Here is a 14,157-nt window from a genome sequence, read left to right on the forward strand (position 1 = left end):
TGTAACCATGTGGATTCGAACCGGTGTGGCTTCTGTTTTCCCATTGGGATGCAAGCGTGAATACCACTAGGCTATGGAATGAAATCTGCGCGAAAATTTCTCAGGGATATGACACTTTAACAGACGATTTTCTGGGAGTAACCACAACTTTATTGTCCAAATATTTTACAAATTACACCTCGGAATGAAACGACATCCAATCGGCATGCAGATAATACTGCATTATTGGTGCGGATGGTGTCAGATTGTAATGCCACGGCCGTGTTTTTTCACAAAGAAATTACAAGGTGTGTTGTGGAGGAAACAGCGGAGTCACGGTGTCGTGACATCCAATCAAATGTGCTGGTGGTGGTTGTACATTATTGCTTTCTACTTCACGCACTGAATTTAGGAGGAAACAGCTTAATCATGACTCAGCAATCATGCATAGCTCTTGTTGCTTCTTTGGTCACGCACTGCAATGCCAAGAAAGTAAGTAGCGGTGTGGACTCAGGAAAGCAGCCGCACTACTTTTGGCTTACTGTGGGAATAGTAAGGTTTCGAGAAATGCACGGATTTCGCCTTGAAGTAAGTAGATAACTACAAAGTACGTCTGTAGTTCAAAGCTAACATTGCGGGAACGCACCCCAGAATTGTAGGCCCTATTGTTAGTCAATAATATTGAGGTGCACTCCTCTTCTTGTCTGTCCCATTTTCTCTGATCTGTCCAATGTTGCAAATGTGCTGTTTAGTTTATTTTCCCATCTTTAGTGTCCATGTTCACTTTTGGCCCCTAATGATTCAATTGAGCATTTTGGAGGTTTTAAAAATCCTAAATGATGCCAGGAAAGGGCTTACATGTATTTACTTTTTAGATTTTTTTTAAAAAAATCTGCAAATCTGGGGCTGGATCCAGCCCCCGGGCCTTAAGTTTCAGACCCCTGCTCTAGACTCTGTTTCGACAGTGGTAAGGCATAGGCCTATAACATGTTTGTTAACCCCTTAACACAGAAAGCTTTTTCATAGTTTTCCTCCGTGCGTAGTGGGGAATATAAAAATGTTTGTAGTGAGAAATATTGGTGTTTTTGATGAGCCAGATTAGAATAGTAATTCTGCCACCACCAAACTCTTTCAACAGTCTCACGGCAAATGAATAGCCTTCTCCCCCTCTATATTTGGAGTTTTTTGAGGTACACCCTAAAAAAAAAGGGCAGTCATGGGTAAGCGGTTAGGGCGTCAGACTTGTAGCCCAAAGGTTGCCGATTCGACTCCCGGCCCGCCAGGTTGGTGGGGGGAGTAATCAACCAGTGCTCTCCCCCATCCTCCTCCATGACTGAGGTACCCTGAGCATGGTACCGTTCCGCCGCACTGCTCCCTAGGGCCGCCATTGAGGGCTGCCCCCTTGTACGGGTGAGGCATAAATACAATTTCGTTGTGTGCAGTGAACACTTGTGTGCTGTAAAGTGCTGTGTCACAATGACAAAGGGAGTTGGATTTTAGTTTAACTGTGTCAACAATAATGGCAAAACAAAAGTTTGTTATTATGACATGCTGGTTATCTCTCGTTCAGGCAGGCACCTCTAGCAGAAGTCGTTACAGCTTAATAAGCTAACACTCAGAACACATTTACGTATGTAGTGAGCATTTAATGAAAATGGAATTCATCCAGTAATTTCACAGTTCAGACACATAATTACACGCGTGTGACTCATGAACACAACATCTGTGGTGCTGCTACAATATTGCTGAGGCTCCAACATCAGTGTTTCTGAGGGATGATGGAAATGTCTCATTATGAATGATAAGTATGTTAATTGCGATGATGATTTAGACTATGTTGATCTTGATGGCCATTGATGGAAAATGAGGATGATGTTGATGGTCATGAAAAAAAATTGTCTCTTGATAACCTCAGCCAGATCACACAGTAGATGGGAAAGGTAGAAGAAAATGTGCTACCGCACAGACTGGTTGTGGAAACAACAAATAAATCACTCCCTAACACACATCAATCATGTAATTGCATTCCTTTGGCCTCATGGTTATGGCGATGGTGTTAAGATCAGAGGGTTGTCGGTTTAAACCCCACCCATATGTAGGCCTACCTCTCCCTACACCTCCATCCATGGCTGAAGTGCCTTTGAGCAAGGCACCTAACGCGACATTGCTCCAGGGACTGTACAAAAATACCCTGTAAAATACCTGTTATTCACTTTGGATAAAATCATCAGTTAAGTGTAATGTAATGTCATGTAATGTAATGTAATATGTAATGATATGCATATGTCCTAAGGATGTGCTGCCCTGATGCTCTGTGAGAAATACCTCTGTCATAATCACAGACAGATATGGCAAGTGGATGCATGGATGGAGGGACAGACCGACTACCTGGTTGGTTGCTTGATTGTTTTTTCAAATGATGGACATTGTGTGATCTGCTATATCAGTGGTTCTCAACCTTTTTTGGAAAAATGTCCTCTTCGCATCATCACAAGCCTCCCAACGCCCCCCTTGTTCTCATCATAAGCCGGACAACACCTCCTTAGTATTAAAAAAAATCAAATGTACTAATGCCCCTCAATGGCAACTAAGCACTGTCCCCTCTCAGTTGTATCTTTCTCAACACCCCCTAAAGCTCCCCAACACCCCCTGGGGGGCTGTACTGCCCCCGTTGAGAAACACTACGCTAAATAAACACGTTCTTCTGGTGTTAGGGCATACTCTTGTGAGCTCAGCAAAATAGGCTCTTTCAAGTGACAGATTGACATTTTTGGTCCACGATATCAAACACATTCTCATGGTGTAGACAGGGCACACAGGCCTGAGATGAGTTCAGAAAAATATATGTAAATAAGAAAGGAACAATGCTGTTCTGTTTTGATCTTTGCTAAATATCATTGGCACAAATGAGCAAATAAGTCTGACAATAACAGATTTTGTTTTTTTCAGTGGCGAAAATCTCCATTAGGCTGCCTACATTCTGTCGTAAGTCTAGAAGGTGTTATTCTGAAGGCACCACTGACCTCTACTAACTTGATAATGTTTCTGTGACATAAAATCCGAAAGCTTATGGAGGTTGACCTTAACTTCATGAATGCTGGTTGAACATTTCTAGGCTATATGGTCTACATTTCTAGGCTATAAGTCAGGGTGTTTTTTGGTTCAAATTTCATTCTAAACACACAGGAGGAAGACAAATGGGACATCTCAGGTATTTATATATTCTTTCTTATTCCAATAACTTCATGGTCAATAATTTATTGTAGAGGGGGTATCTGTCCATGATGAAAAATGTAGGTGGTGGGTGCATGCAGATGGCTATCAGGTACTTTGCTTTGACATTTACATATTGCATAATGTGCCTTGAGGCGAACTTCTTCCCCACCTCCTCCTGGTGGATGTTGTTCTTGTAAATCATCTAATTTTAAAAAGGGAATAGTTCATGTGGAGCCTTGGGAAGAGAGGGGAGGATAAGGGACTTGGACATGCCAATCAAAAGACAGTACGCGCAAAACCAGGAATCGGCTCCGACAAGTCACACTCCGGATATTTATTGAGGCAATTATGACACAATTACATCTGCGATACGGGGGGAGCCAATGCGCTTCCTTCCGACTGTCGCGTACCCCACAGCATCCTTCGCAACTGAGTTGCGGCGGCACGCTCCCACAGACCTACCTTACCTTACGCCGACAACACCTCGGCCACTTGGCTTCCAGGACATCGGGTGGATATGCCGTCTTTCCAAACGTAGTGCTTTACGCACCATCCCATCATCTGCAAACTAGGCTGCAAGGGAAACAAGGTGAGTTGGCAGGAGGAAGCGCGTTTCCTTGGAAAATATACACACGTTTCCATGTGCATGTCAAGCATAGAATTGTCTTATCGGAACAGTGCGCGTCCGTAAATAGCAGGTGTGTGCGCACGCCCAAGTTTGATGTTTAGACTATAATATCAACGTAATTTGGTGCGATGAAAGTTGATTAACTTGACATTAAGTTGAAACGTATTATATCAGTCTTTATATTTTATTTATCAACCGTGGATATGCTGTCAATGTCCATACTGAGTGTACCATGTCCATTGAAACCTTCAGTGCAATTTAGAGAGATTAGGGCACGGTTTTAAATCTGTGCAAAAGCCAGAACTGCTCTCTGTAGCTTATCTATGGTACAGACCATATACAGACCACATAGGTGTACCGTGCTCAACTTTCAGTGTAAACATGTTTCATGTCTTGTGGAGGCATTTTGGAATGATTAGCCTATATGTGAGAGAATCCTCCATTTTTTAAGAAGTGGTCCTTTAAAAAATCCAGTACAGCCTAACTACACATAAAAGCGACTGGGTGGACATCTGGAATGACATATTGTATTATTCATTTGTCTCTAGTCATTTCCCCACCATAGAGATGAGAGAAAACACACTGGCGCGTATGAGAGAACGGTGCTTGCGAGTAGCACGGTGCCGTTCTTCTATTGTCCATTGCATAGGTTTTAATCACTTTCCACCGAGCGCCCTTGTTACCATCACGCATAAATGGACTCTTCTCCCCCTCTTTCGGGTCGTTATGGGAGACCAACAATTAGTATTGACAAATAAGACAATGTAATTGCCCACAAAGTACCTGCTGCGTGGCAACAAATGGTTGTAAGTGCTTTTGTGCAAGAACAGTGAGGAGGCATCAATCGCAAACATCAGCTTAATCATCATCTCTCCTGGGTGTGTAAAAAAAACTTCCTGCAGGCACGCAGGGAAAAAATGTAAAAGGGTTGGCTCTTACTGCATTTAAAGAGGAGCACAGCTTTGCTTCTTAAATTGTTCTCCGTTGCACTGAGAAACTTTATTTCCAATATCTCATAAGATGCATCTTCATCCCATTGATATTGATCTGGCATGTGAAGTGTTGTCAGTGAAGCTCTGGTCATATTATTGTTGCACACGGTCTAAGTGTGAAATATGCTGTCAATACAATATTGGACAGTGTTGCTGGGTTTAGCTTGGAAATTGAATAGCAGTCTAATCGAGGAGAAGTCTTCTCCATTATCCTTTTTTTTTGCAATGTCCTGTTGGGCACAATGATATTGGGCACCATAAATATTTACTGTCAGGGTGGTATGAGTAGGCCTATATTACCCATCCTTGAAATGAAAACGAAAGACTGAAAGCACAGTCTGCATGATGTCCACAAATGACGGTGACAGGGTTCATTTTTTTAAAGGTTCTTCATGTCCCATTGAGAGACATCCACATCAGCACACCAGCAATAAAACAACCTTATCTTCACATTCACTGAGCACAGTCTCTCCTCCATCACTTAGACCCAGTTTTCCTCCCCCGCTTACCTCCATCACACAATGCTGTTGGTGTGCACAGGGTTGATTCCCCCCTTAAAAGAGAGCTGGCGACACGCACGCCCGCGCACACACACACACACACACACACACACACACACACACACACACACACACACACACACACACACACACACACACACACACACACACACACACACACACAGGGAAGCTGACAAGGGGGGGGCAAAGGGATCACTTGTCCTGGGCATAGGGAGAGAGGGGCCCCAGAATTGGATCCTCCTTACATTGTATGCATTGGGACTGGGGCCCTTTCTGATGTCTTTGTCCCAGGCCCAGCCAAAGCTATCAGCGGCCCTGCACACACACATACACACACACTACACAGAGAGGGAGAGAGAGATGCACGCATGCATACACACACAGTCAGTATTCCTCCCCGACTTGGCACACATTCCCCTCACTGTCCTGGAAGCGTGCTGTGAGGTGGGGGTACCTGAAAGTCAAGCATTAATTAAAGATGAATGGAGACGGGTGAACAGAGTGGGACCAGAATGGAGTGACTCCATCCCAGTCTCTCCATTTCCCCACTTTCCCATTTTAACCACCAACCATTTTGAGACTTACATGGTACTCACGAAGCTCTAGTTTTATTCATCCCCACTGATACCTGCAGGTATATGTGGCTGGCATACAGTATGTTCTCATGGGATAGCAGTTGCACACAATGCTCCTGTCAGGCAATGATCAAATGAAGCTGTCAATTTTGACAAGATCTTAGAGTGCACTGTACTGTGTGCTAAGACACTGTCCCCACTAGGAAATGGCAACGCACAATCGTCTGACGGATATTCCCCTGCCTCCTTGAGAGAACACGCAGATAATCACCACACATGTCTCACACACATAATCATCACACATGTCTATGGGCTGAACATGAAAGAACTCACTAGTTTTGCTTTGCTTGCTTTTTTGTCAGCTGAATAAATAGCTCAGCATGTGGGTTTTGCTCATGGGCGCCACTAGGCCAATCATCTGTGCCCCAGTAAAAAATGAATATCTCAGTGGAGCCAATTAACAACGATCCCATGGTTTGTTTTGAGCATAAACATTAAAAAAAGCAAAATACTGGAGCAGTCAGTGCACGGGTATAGCCTGAAGCATGTGGTGTAAAGACTGAAAATGATCTTTTCGTTAAGAACCTGCACCTCTCATGCAGAGAGTTTAGCTGTAAGCAACTGGCTCTCCTCCATCAGCAGAACTGAAGATGCTCCTTGGAATGAGGGGTGAAAAGCAGGGGCGTTCGCTGACCTAATGCTATGCAGGGGCACAGTGGGGCACAGACAGATAATATGAGCACGCAAAGCATGCAAGCAAATTTTATTTTATTTTAATAAGCTTGTAAATTAATTATGTTAAAGTAGTGCATGTGTGTAATTTTGTCTGTTGATTACTCCGTATGCTAAACTTGAGCTAAATTCCAAGGTAGCAAGGTTGTTTTTTTGGGGGGGGAAACTCACAGGGCACAGCAAATCAATACCAGGGGCATGTGCCCCTGTAAAATAGGTCTGGCGATACCCCTGGTGAAAAGAAGTCTAGTTGCTTACAGCAAAACTGAGGAAACCATAAACTGGGTGAATGAGAATCATACAGTAGATTTACACTTTTCTTTGTATCGTTTTTTTTCCCCAGCAAGCTGCTGCCGATCGAACTGATTGGATGCACCTCCTGTAGGTGCGCGGCGGCCCAAACATGAGCCCCTTGGATTCGCTCAACGGCACCGACGCCGGCCAGCAAGTGAAATGGGACGACTTGCAGCACCGCTACCACGAGTTCTTCCTGGTGAACGAGAGCCTGGAAGACTTCCTCAAGCCCACCTTCAGCGACGACATCACCAAGCACCAGTTCGTCCAGATCGCGCTGATCGTGGCCTACTCCCTCATCATCCTCCTGGGGCTGGTGGGCAACACGCTGGTCATCTACATGATCATCCTCTACAAGAACATGCGCACCGTCACCAACTTCTTCATCGCCAACCTGGCCCTGGCTGACCTGATGGTGGACACCATCTGCCTTCCCTTCACCCTGGCCTACACGCTGCTGGACGAGTGGAAGTTTGGGGCCGTGCTGTGCCACCTGGTGCCCTACGCCCAGGCCCTGAGCGTGCACGTGTCCATCCTGACGATGACGGTGATCGCCCTGGAGCGCTACCGCTGCATCGTCTTCCACCTGGAGCGCCGGCTGTCCAGGAGCGCCAGCTTCACCATCATCGGCCTGACGTGGGCGGCCTCGGCCGTGCTGGCCGGGCCGCTGGCCATCTTCCGGGAGTACCGGCGCGAGGAGATCCCCTACATCGGCCTGCACATCGCCGTGTGCTCCGAGAAGTGGCCGCACGGCACCAACCGCGACGCCGTGATCTACAGCCTGTCCATGCTGCTGCTGCAGTACGTCATCCCGCTGGGGGTCATCAGCTACGCCTACGTCTGCATCTGGGCCAAGCTGCGCAACCACCGCAGTCCGTCCAGCCGCAGCGGAGACAGCCTCCACCGCCGCAAGAAGACCACCAAGATGCTGGTGGTGGTGGTGCTGGTGTTTGCGCTGTGCTGGCTCCCCTTCCACATCTTCCAGCTGGCCAGCGACCTGGACCTGGTGCTGCGGTTCAAGGAGTACAAGCTGCTCTACACCATCTTCCACATCGTGGCCATGTGCTCCACCTTCGCCAACCCGCTGCTCTACGGCTGGATGAACAAGAACTACAGGAACGGCTTCCTCATGTTCTTCCGCTGTGAGCACAAGCCGGACACCATCCACCCCGAAGGATCCTTCAAGACCCGATCCAAAAGGGGCCTGATCGTGAACGGTGGCGGCGGCCACCACAACAACAACGACGGCGGCGGCGGGCACCAACCCACCGCCGTATGAGATGGGAGATCTTTGAACTCGTCTCGACCTCTTTTTGTTTCGCTCGTGTGGAAGCGCGGCCGGAGGGTGCTAAGTAGGGCTATTTATTTTCGAGCAAGTGCCATATGGTTTGCGGATTCCGCCGATGGTGTCCTCTTGGTATGGTATAAGCTCCAGAGCAGCGTGAGCAGCTGTGGGTGTTGGCAACAAGCTGTCTTGTGCTAATTGCAACGGCTCCCCGGAGCAGCAGCACTGAGAGATGCATTCATTCAACTTTGATGTTCTGCAAGAGCACAAGGGAATAATAATGCTGTAATTATTTAAAACACGGTGTAAATATTAAAGCTATCCGTTCGCCCCAAGTATGTTGATACAAGAAAAACTATTACGCATTGCTATTCTGATAATACTGCCAAAATTAATTGGCTGTGTTCTCATCGCAAATTATACTGCACAGTAAAAGACAAACCACATTTGGAACTGTATTAAGCATACTGTTTAACCGATTAATGGTCATACAACGAAGCCAACCAACATACTGTATGTAATGCTAAGATGTTGCATGTGCATACATATGGTATTCTTAAAGCACAGCTGGTACTTGTACCAAGGCAAATGAAATGTACAAGTACGCATATTAATATTGTATATGATGACAATGTATATGAGCAATCTGCAGTCGTGTGTGTTTCCAGACAAGGCATTAAATAACGACTACTCTGTGTCTTCTGCTCAGCATAAGGAATGAGATAAGGATGGCACTGCACTGGCAGAAGCTGACAAATTGACTACTGTATATTATGAATGTCATCAAATCGCTCTGATCTCTCTCTCTCTTTCTTTCTTTCGTTCTCTCTCTCTCTCTCTCTCTCTCTCTCTCTCTCTCTCTCTCTCTCTCTCTGCCTCTCTCTCTCTGGGGAGACAATATGTGCCTCTGTGATATCTCTTGTTGTGAAGCATTTTGGTTCTTCCATCTGTCCATGTGTGGTATAAATAAAATGCTATAAAATGAATGGTAGACCTATGTAGACCTATGTACCAACGAATGAATGGTAGACCTATGTACCAACACATAGGCCTACTGTAATATTTCTCTCCAACAAATACAGTTACTTTGCAACGAAAATACTTCCCACATTGTGGTGAAGAAGAGGGTACTAACCACAAGCATTAATTGCTTCTAAATCAAGACTTGTGAATTATTTAGTTTTAGCACAGTTGTTGGTGGATAAGAAGATGTTTGTCAACCAGTCAGACATTATGTTAGCGCGCTGCTGGTGGTGTGCAGTGGTGCACTTTGGAGGCAGAGGAAGGAAGCAAGTCTTTTGGGCATAGGCAGCACTCATCATGGCTTGGCTTATGATCATTAACCATTCATTCACTTGCATTAAATTAGTCATAAGTGAAGACTGTGTGAACATTCTCCTTTTAAGACCAGCAGCTAAGAAACAAGGTGCACGGGGACATACTGTGCAGTACTTTAGAAATAAAGGCCATTTGTCCTCCAAGAACAGTCAATATTACTCAACGCTAAACAAAAAAGGGATGCCAGTATACGTATATACGCCTCCACGCAGGTCCCATTCTTTAGCTGCGTCATCACAATTGATATGAATGGTGTGCACGCTCATTTGTCTTCTGTGTGTCAGAGCTAAATTACTGGTTTTCTGAGTGATTGTCACATAAGCACTCTTTGGAAAGAAATATAATGCATTTGGCTGGGGACTGTGGCGGTCTATGAGTGATTACCTTCTGCCATCTATTGGCCAAGATTGACAAACTACATGCAAGACTCAAACACCTTCAGCTCTGAGAATGTGTTAGGGACACACATGCTTTATTTCTGCCTCCCAGAAAGACGCTCCATTACACTGGGGAATTATATCTGACAGAAAAGGTGCTGACAGTGATCGTTTGTGAAAATGGAACCACAGAATAATGCTATTGCATTTACCCAACACATCTCATACTTTCTTGCATAGGTCCACCTCCCTTATTAGATTCTTGCAACGCATGCAGTTGAAATAGTAGACTGTTAAAATATAACCATGTACTGTATATCTCAAAGTGTTTTGACCTTGCAAATAAACAGTGGTTCTGTTACAGATTAAGTAGTGTACAAAAGAGTTGCAAGATACCCAGGCTTTGCCAGTATTTCCCCATGCATCAGAAGAGCATCAGAATCTGCACTACCACAGATATGCTACTACAGATATGCTATTACACCAGCCTGCCATGTTATAATGATGAATGGGGTAATCTAGATGGACACTGGGTGATAAATGTTGAATAAAGTGTCAGAAGAAGGAAGAGTGTTTTGCAATCATCTGCAATCGAGACATCTACAGTATGTGCACGTCTTTGTTCACTGGCTCGGCTTGATTTTACTCACCCCACCAAAGCCCCATACACTGTGCATTGAGTCACAATGAGTCATGGCGCAAATAATATGCTATTCATCAAGGAATGGGGAACTTCTCGTCGAAGGTCTGTTGCCTTTTTCTATGATCAAGCCTATGGCCTCTAAGAGATTTAATAAATCGTTCATATGGCTGGCAACCTGATAGCCTGCAATTCCAGCTCTAATTTGGTCACTCCTGCATAAAGAACACAGCTTCCTATCCATCCCATCTCTCTAAGACTCTCTGTCTTTGCCCAGGATTGAGCAAGGCAAATTTACTCTCTCAGTAGGTTCAAGTCCTTTGGTGTCTGCAACAGACTACTGCTGTTTTACCCAATCTGTTTTTTTTTTTAATATATGTTTAAAGGCTGCTTACCTCCGCCAAAGGAGGTAATGTTTTCGGTCTGTTTGTTTGTCTGTTTGTCTGTCAGCAGGATAACTCAAAAACGAATTGACAACGGAATAGGACGAAACTGTGTGGAGTTGTTGATAATGACCCAAAGAACGATCCAGATCACGAACCGGAACCAGGACTTTTTAAATGATTCTGTCAACAGGATAACTCAAAAATCAATCAACGGACAAAACTTTGTGGAGTCATTAGTGGTGATCCGGGTCACGAACCAGAACCAGGACCTTTTTAAAGATTCTTCCCCATTGTTGGCCTATAAATCTAGACGCTATAGAGACCATACATTGAATTGCAGGACAGGGCAAAACATTCAAGTTTTTAACTACACAAAAGGCAGACAGAAAGACTTAAAATGAAAATAGGGTGTAACAGTGAAATGTTCTATCAAGCAGCTTCCTTGGCGGAGGTCTGCGCTCTCTGAGTGCTTCTAGTTTGCCTTTATTTTTGACAGGACAGTGGTGGAGAGACAGGAAACGAGTGGGGAGAGAGAGACGGGGAAGGATCAGCGAATGACCCGGGTCGGAATCGAACCTGGGACCCCAGCATAGCAAACCAGTGCCCTATCTTTAGGCCATGTCAGGGCAGGGCCTTACCCAGGCTGTTATGGTCAGTGTGCTCTTCTCTGCTGTGGTGTGGGAAGAGAGATGCTGGATGTCTAGACAGACTGGAGACTGGAAGCCTGGAAGGCAGAACCTGTGGTAGGCATAGAGCTGGATACTCACCCCAACAGCCATGATGATAACGCGCTGCACACCATCTTAACAAGCCAGAGGAGATTGATGAGATACAGACTCCGGTCCAGGTTGCAGAGGTCTCCAGGGCCACAGAACTGTTCAACAACACACAGAAGAACAGACAGAAGGGCATCATCATAGGGCACTGGACTGCTAAGGACAAGCAACAGCTTTGCAGAAAATTGATCGGGGGGGTCTTGCACTGCAGTATTCAGCAATATTTTGGATCCACGCAGTATTCTGGGTACTTTTCCATGATGCAAACATTACATTACAAAGCAAAGGCTGCGGACAAAACAGAAAGGATTAAAACTAATGCAGAAATAAAAAGCACAAAAATTAAATGTAAAAACATAAAACAAGATGCAAAGGGTAAAAGGCAAACATAACAACATCACATTCGAGTGATTTTTTAAAATCTATTTCCACACAGTTGTGGCACAGTAAATAAAAGCAGTTTATTCCAAATGATGTCGTCATTATGGGGACATTTAAATGCTTATACCATCTAATATGTAGTGATGCTTGGCAATGATACTTTGCAATGTCCTTCATATAGGCTACTGTAGTAAGGCTGGCAGACTTAAAGTGTTATTTGTGGTCTTAGACTGCCACCCTCTGGTGAAAAGTGGAGCAGTTAAGCAACACAGCAACCTTGTACTTACAACCCTGACTCCTTGACAGCTCGTCCATAATGCAGGCTATCGCAACTGCAAGTGTCTTCCAGACTTAAGTCTAGCCAAGCAAACCCTCTATGACGTTTAAAACTCAGCCAGAAAGGAAACCAATCGATTCTGAGCCTTTGCAATTGCTCGATGAGGCATGTTTAAGGCACTGACACACCAGTCAGTGCTTGAAGTGCGGGGGGGTTAACTCAGGGAAAACCAGTTCCCCTTCCTTATAATTTTCGTCATCATCGTTCCGGCAGAATTTATGTCGTGTGCCACATTTTATAAGTGGCAAGAGAAAAAAACTGGAAGAGGAGTATGTGCGTTTGCGCTGGACAGGACTGGGAGCTGGGACGACACTGGAGACGCTGACACTATCTGTTAAACACAAGATAGGTCTACTCTACGTTATTCAAAATTACAGTATTTCTCAATTGGTTTTGTACATTTCTCGAATCTCTCTCGCAATTTGCAAAACATAATATTCATTCTCAAAACAGCTTTAACAAATGGCAAAACACGGTGGATAACCTACAAAACTGAGTCGCTTGCTCAAAACCCTTATTTGTCTTTCAAAAAACAAGTTTTTATGTCAATGAACGTATCAGCGCCAGCAGAATGGTTAGTCATTGTGTCATAGCGCGTATGGACAAGCTAGTCAAATCAATTTCTCATGTTGTCAATTGAATAGTACACTCTTGAGGATCTTTTCTGAAGCGAAATGTTGTTTAGATTGGATGGGAAATGTTGTAAATTCAGTTTTATATTACATTGATCAGATAAGATTGAGATAGTTTCATGCATTCAGTGACAAAGCTTTTTGAGTGATATGACAAAAGCAATTGATAATGTACGAAATCACTGAGAATTGTACACAGCCATGGCATGGTGGACAAGAGCATTTGCTATATGCCGAAAACAATGAGAAACTGATTTGACCATGTGCACAGGTAACACCAGGAAGTCACAATTGAACAAAGACTTTTGAGAATCATTATTCTGTTGTGAGAAATGTACAAAACCAATTGAGAAAAACTGTAATATCCCAGAGTCATTGTGAGAACACATCTGTTCAAACAACAAATACTGTAACACAGCAACAGCTGAAAACAGTAGAGAGCAAAACAAGTTTTTCAAAATGCGTGCAGGCAATAGGCCTACAAAAACGTGACTTGTACTGATTTGGTACTGATGAGACTGTCGGAAAATCAGGGTTCCTGCACTTCTTTTTGGATGGTATTTTTGGACGTTTATAGTTCCTGCACCTCTTTTTTTCAATTTCAAGTACTGACACCAGTTAAGAGGTGAGCGAAGGAATGGGTGGTCTAATCCAGTGTTTCCCAACCTTTTTTGTCTTGCGAACCCCCTAAGCCTCTTTGTCATGCCATGAGTAGCCACTCACTCATGCTGTAGTGTGACTGTCATGCTGTAATGTGACTATGCTCCATTATGTTCATTTCTCCACATACCCTGCAGTGTGCTTGCATACCCCTAGTGCAGGGATGTCAAACTCAGGCCTGGGGGCCAAGTCGAGTCATTTTATTCGGCCTGCAAGAAAATTTCAAATGTGTATTACAGTTGGCCCAAAGACACCATTAGTGTATAGCGTAACAAGACAAGAACATGACATTTGGTGAGTCACAGGAACATGGGTGGTTCCAGGCCAATGAAGCAGCTCACACTCATGCAACCCGGGTTAGCCTATGGGCTTTTCATTACTCTGAAAGCAGCTTGCCTAAATTCAGGG

The 14,157-nt window shown here is 44.5% G+C and overlaps 1 protein-coding gene across 1 annotated transcript; it reads left to right on the forward strand.

Annotated features, from left to right (window-relative positions):
* Window positions 1–3,717: 3,717 nt before the first annotated feature.
* On the forward strand, window positions 3,718–8,998 carry npy7r (neuropeptide Y receptor Y7). Its single transcript, XM_063189722.1, has 2 exons — window positions 3,718–3,784; window positions 6,987–8,998. The coding sequence occupies exon 2, from the start codon at window positions 7,047–7,049 to the stop codon at window positions 8,214–8,216; it is 1,170 nt and encodes a 389-aa protein (XP_063045792.1). The 5' UTR covers window positions 3,718–3,784; window positions 6,987–7,046; the 3' UTR covers window positions 8,217–8,998.
* Window positions 8,999–14,157: the final 5,159 nt, after the last annotated feature.

The sequence above is a fragment of the Engraulis encrasicolus genome, chromosome 23, assembly GCF_034702125.1.
Source record: "Engraulis encrasicolus isolate BLACKSEA-1 chromosome 23, IST_EnEncr_1.0, whole genome shotgun sequence".
In the NCBI taxonomy this organism is placed as follows: Eukaryota; Metazoa; Chordata; class Actinopteri; order Clupeiformes; family Engraulidae; genus Engraulis; species Engraulis encrasicolus.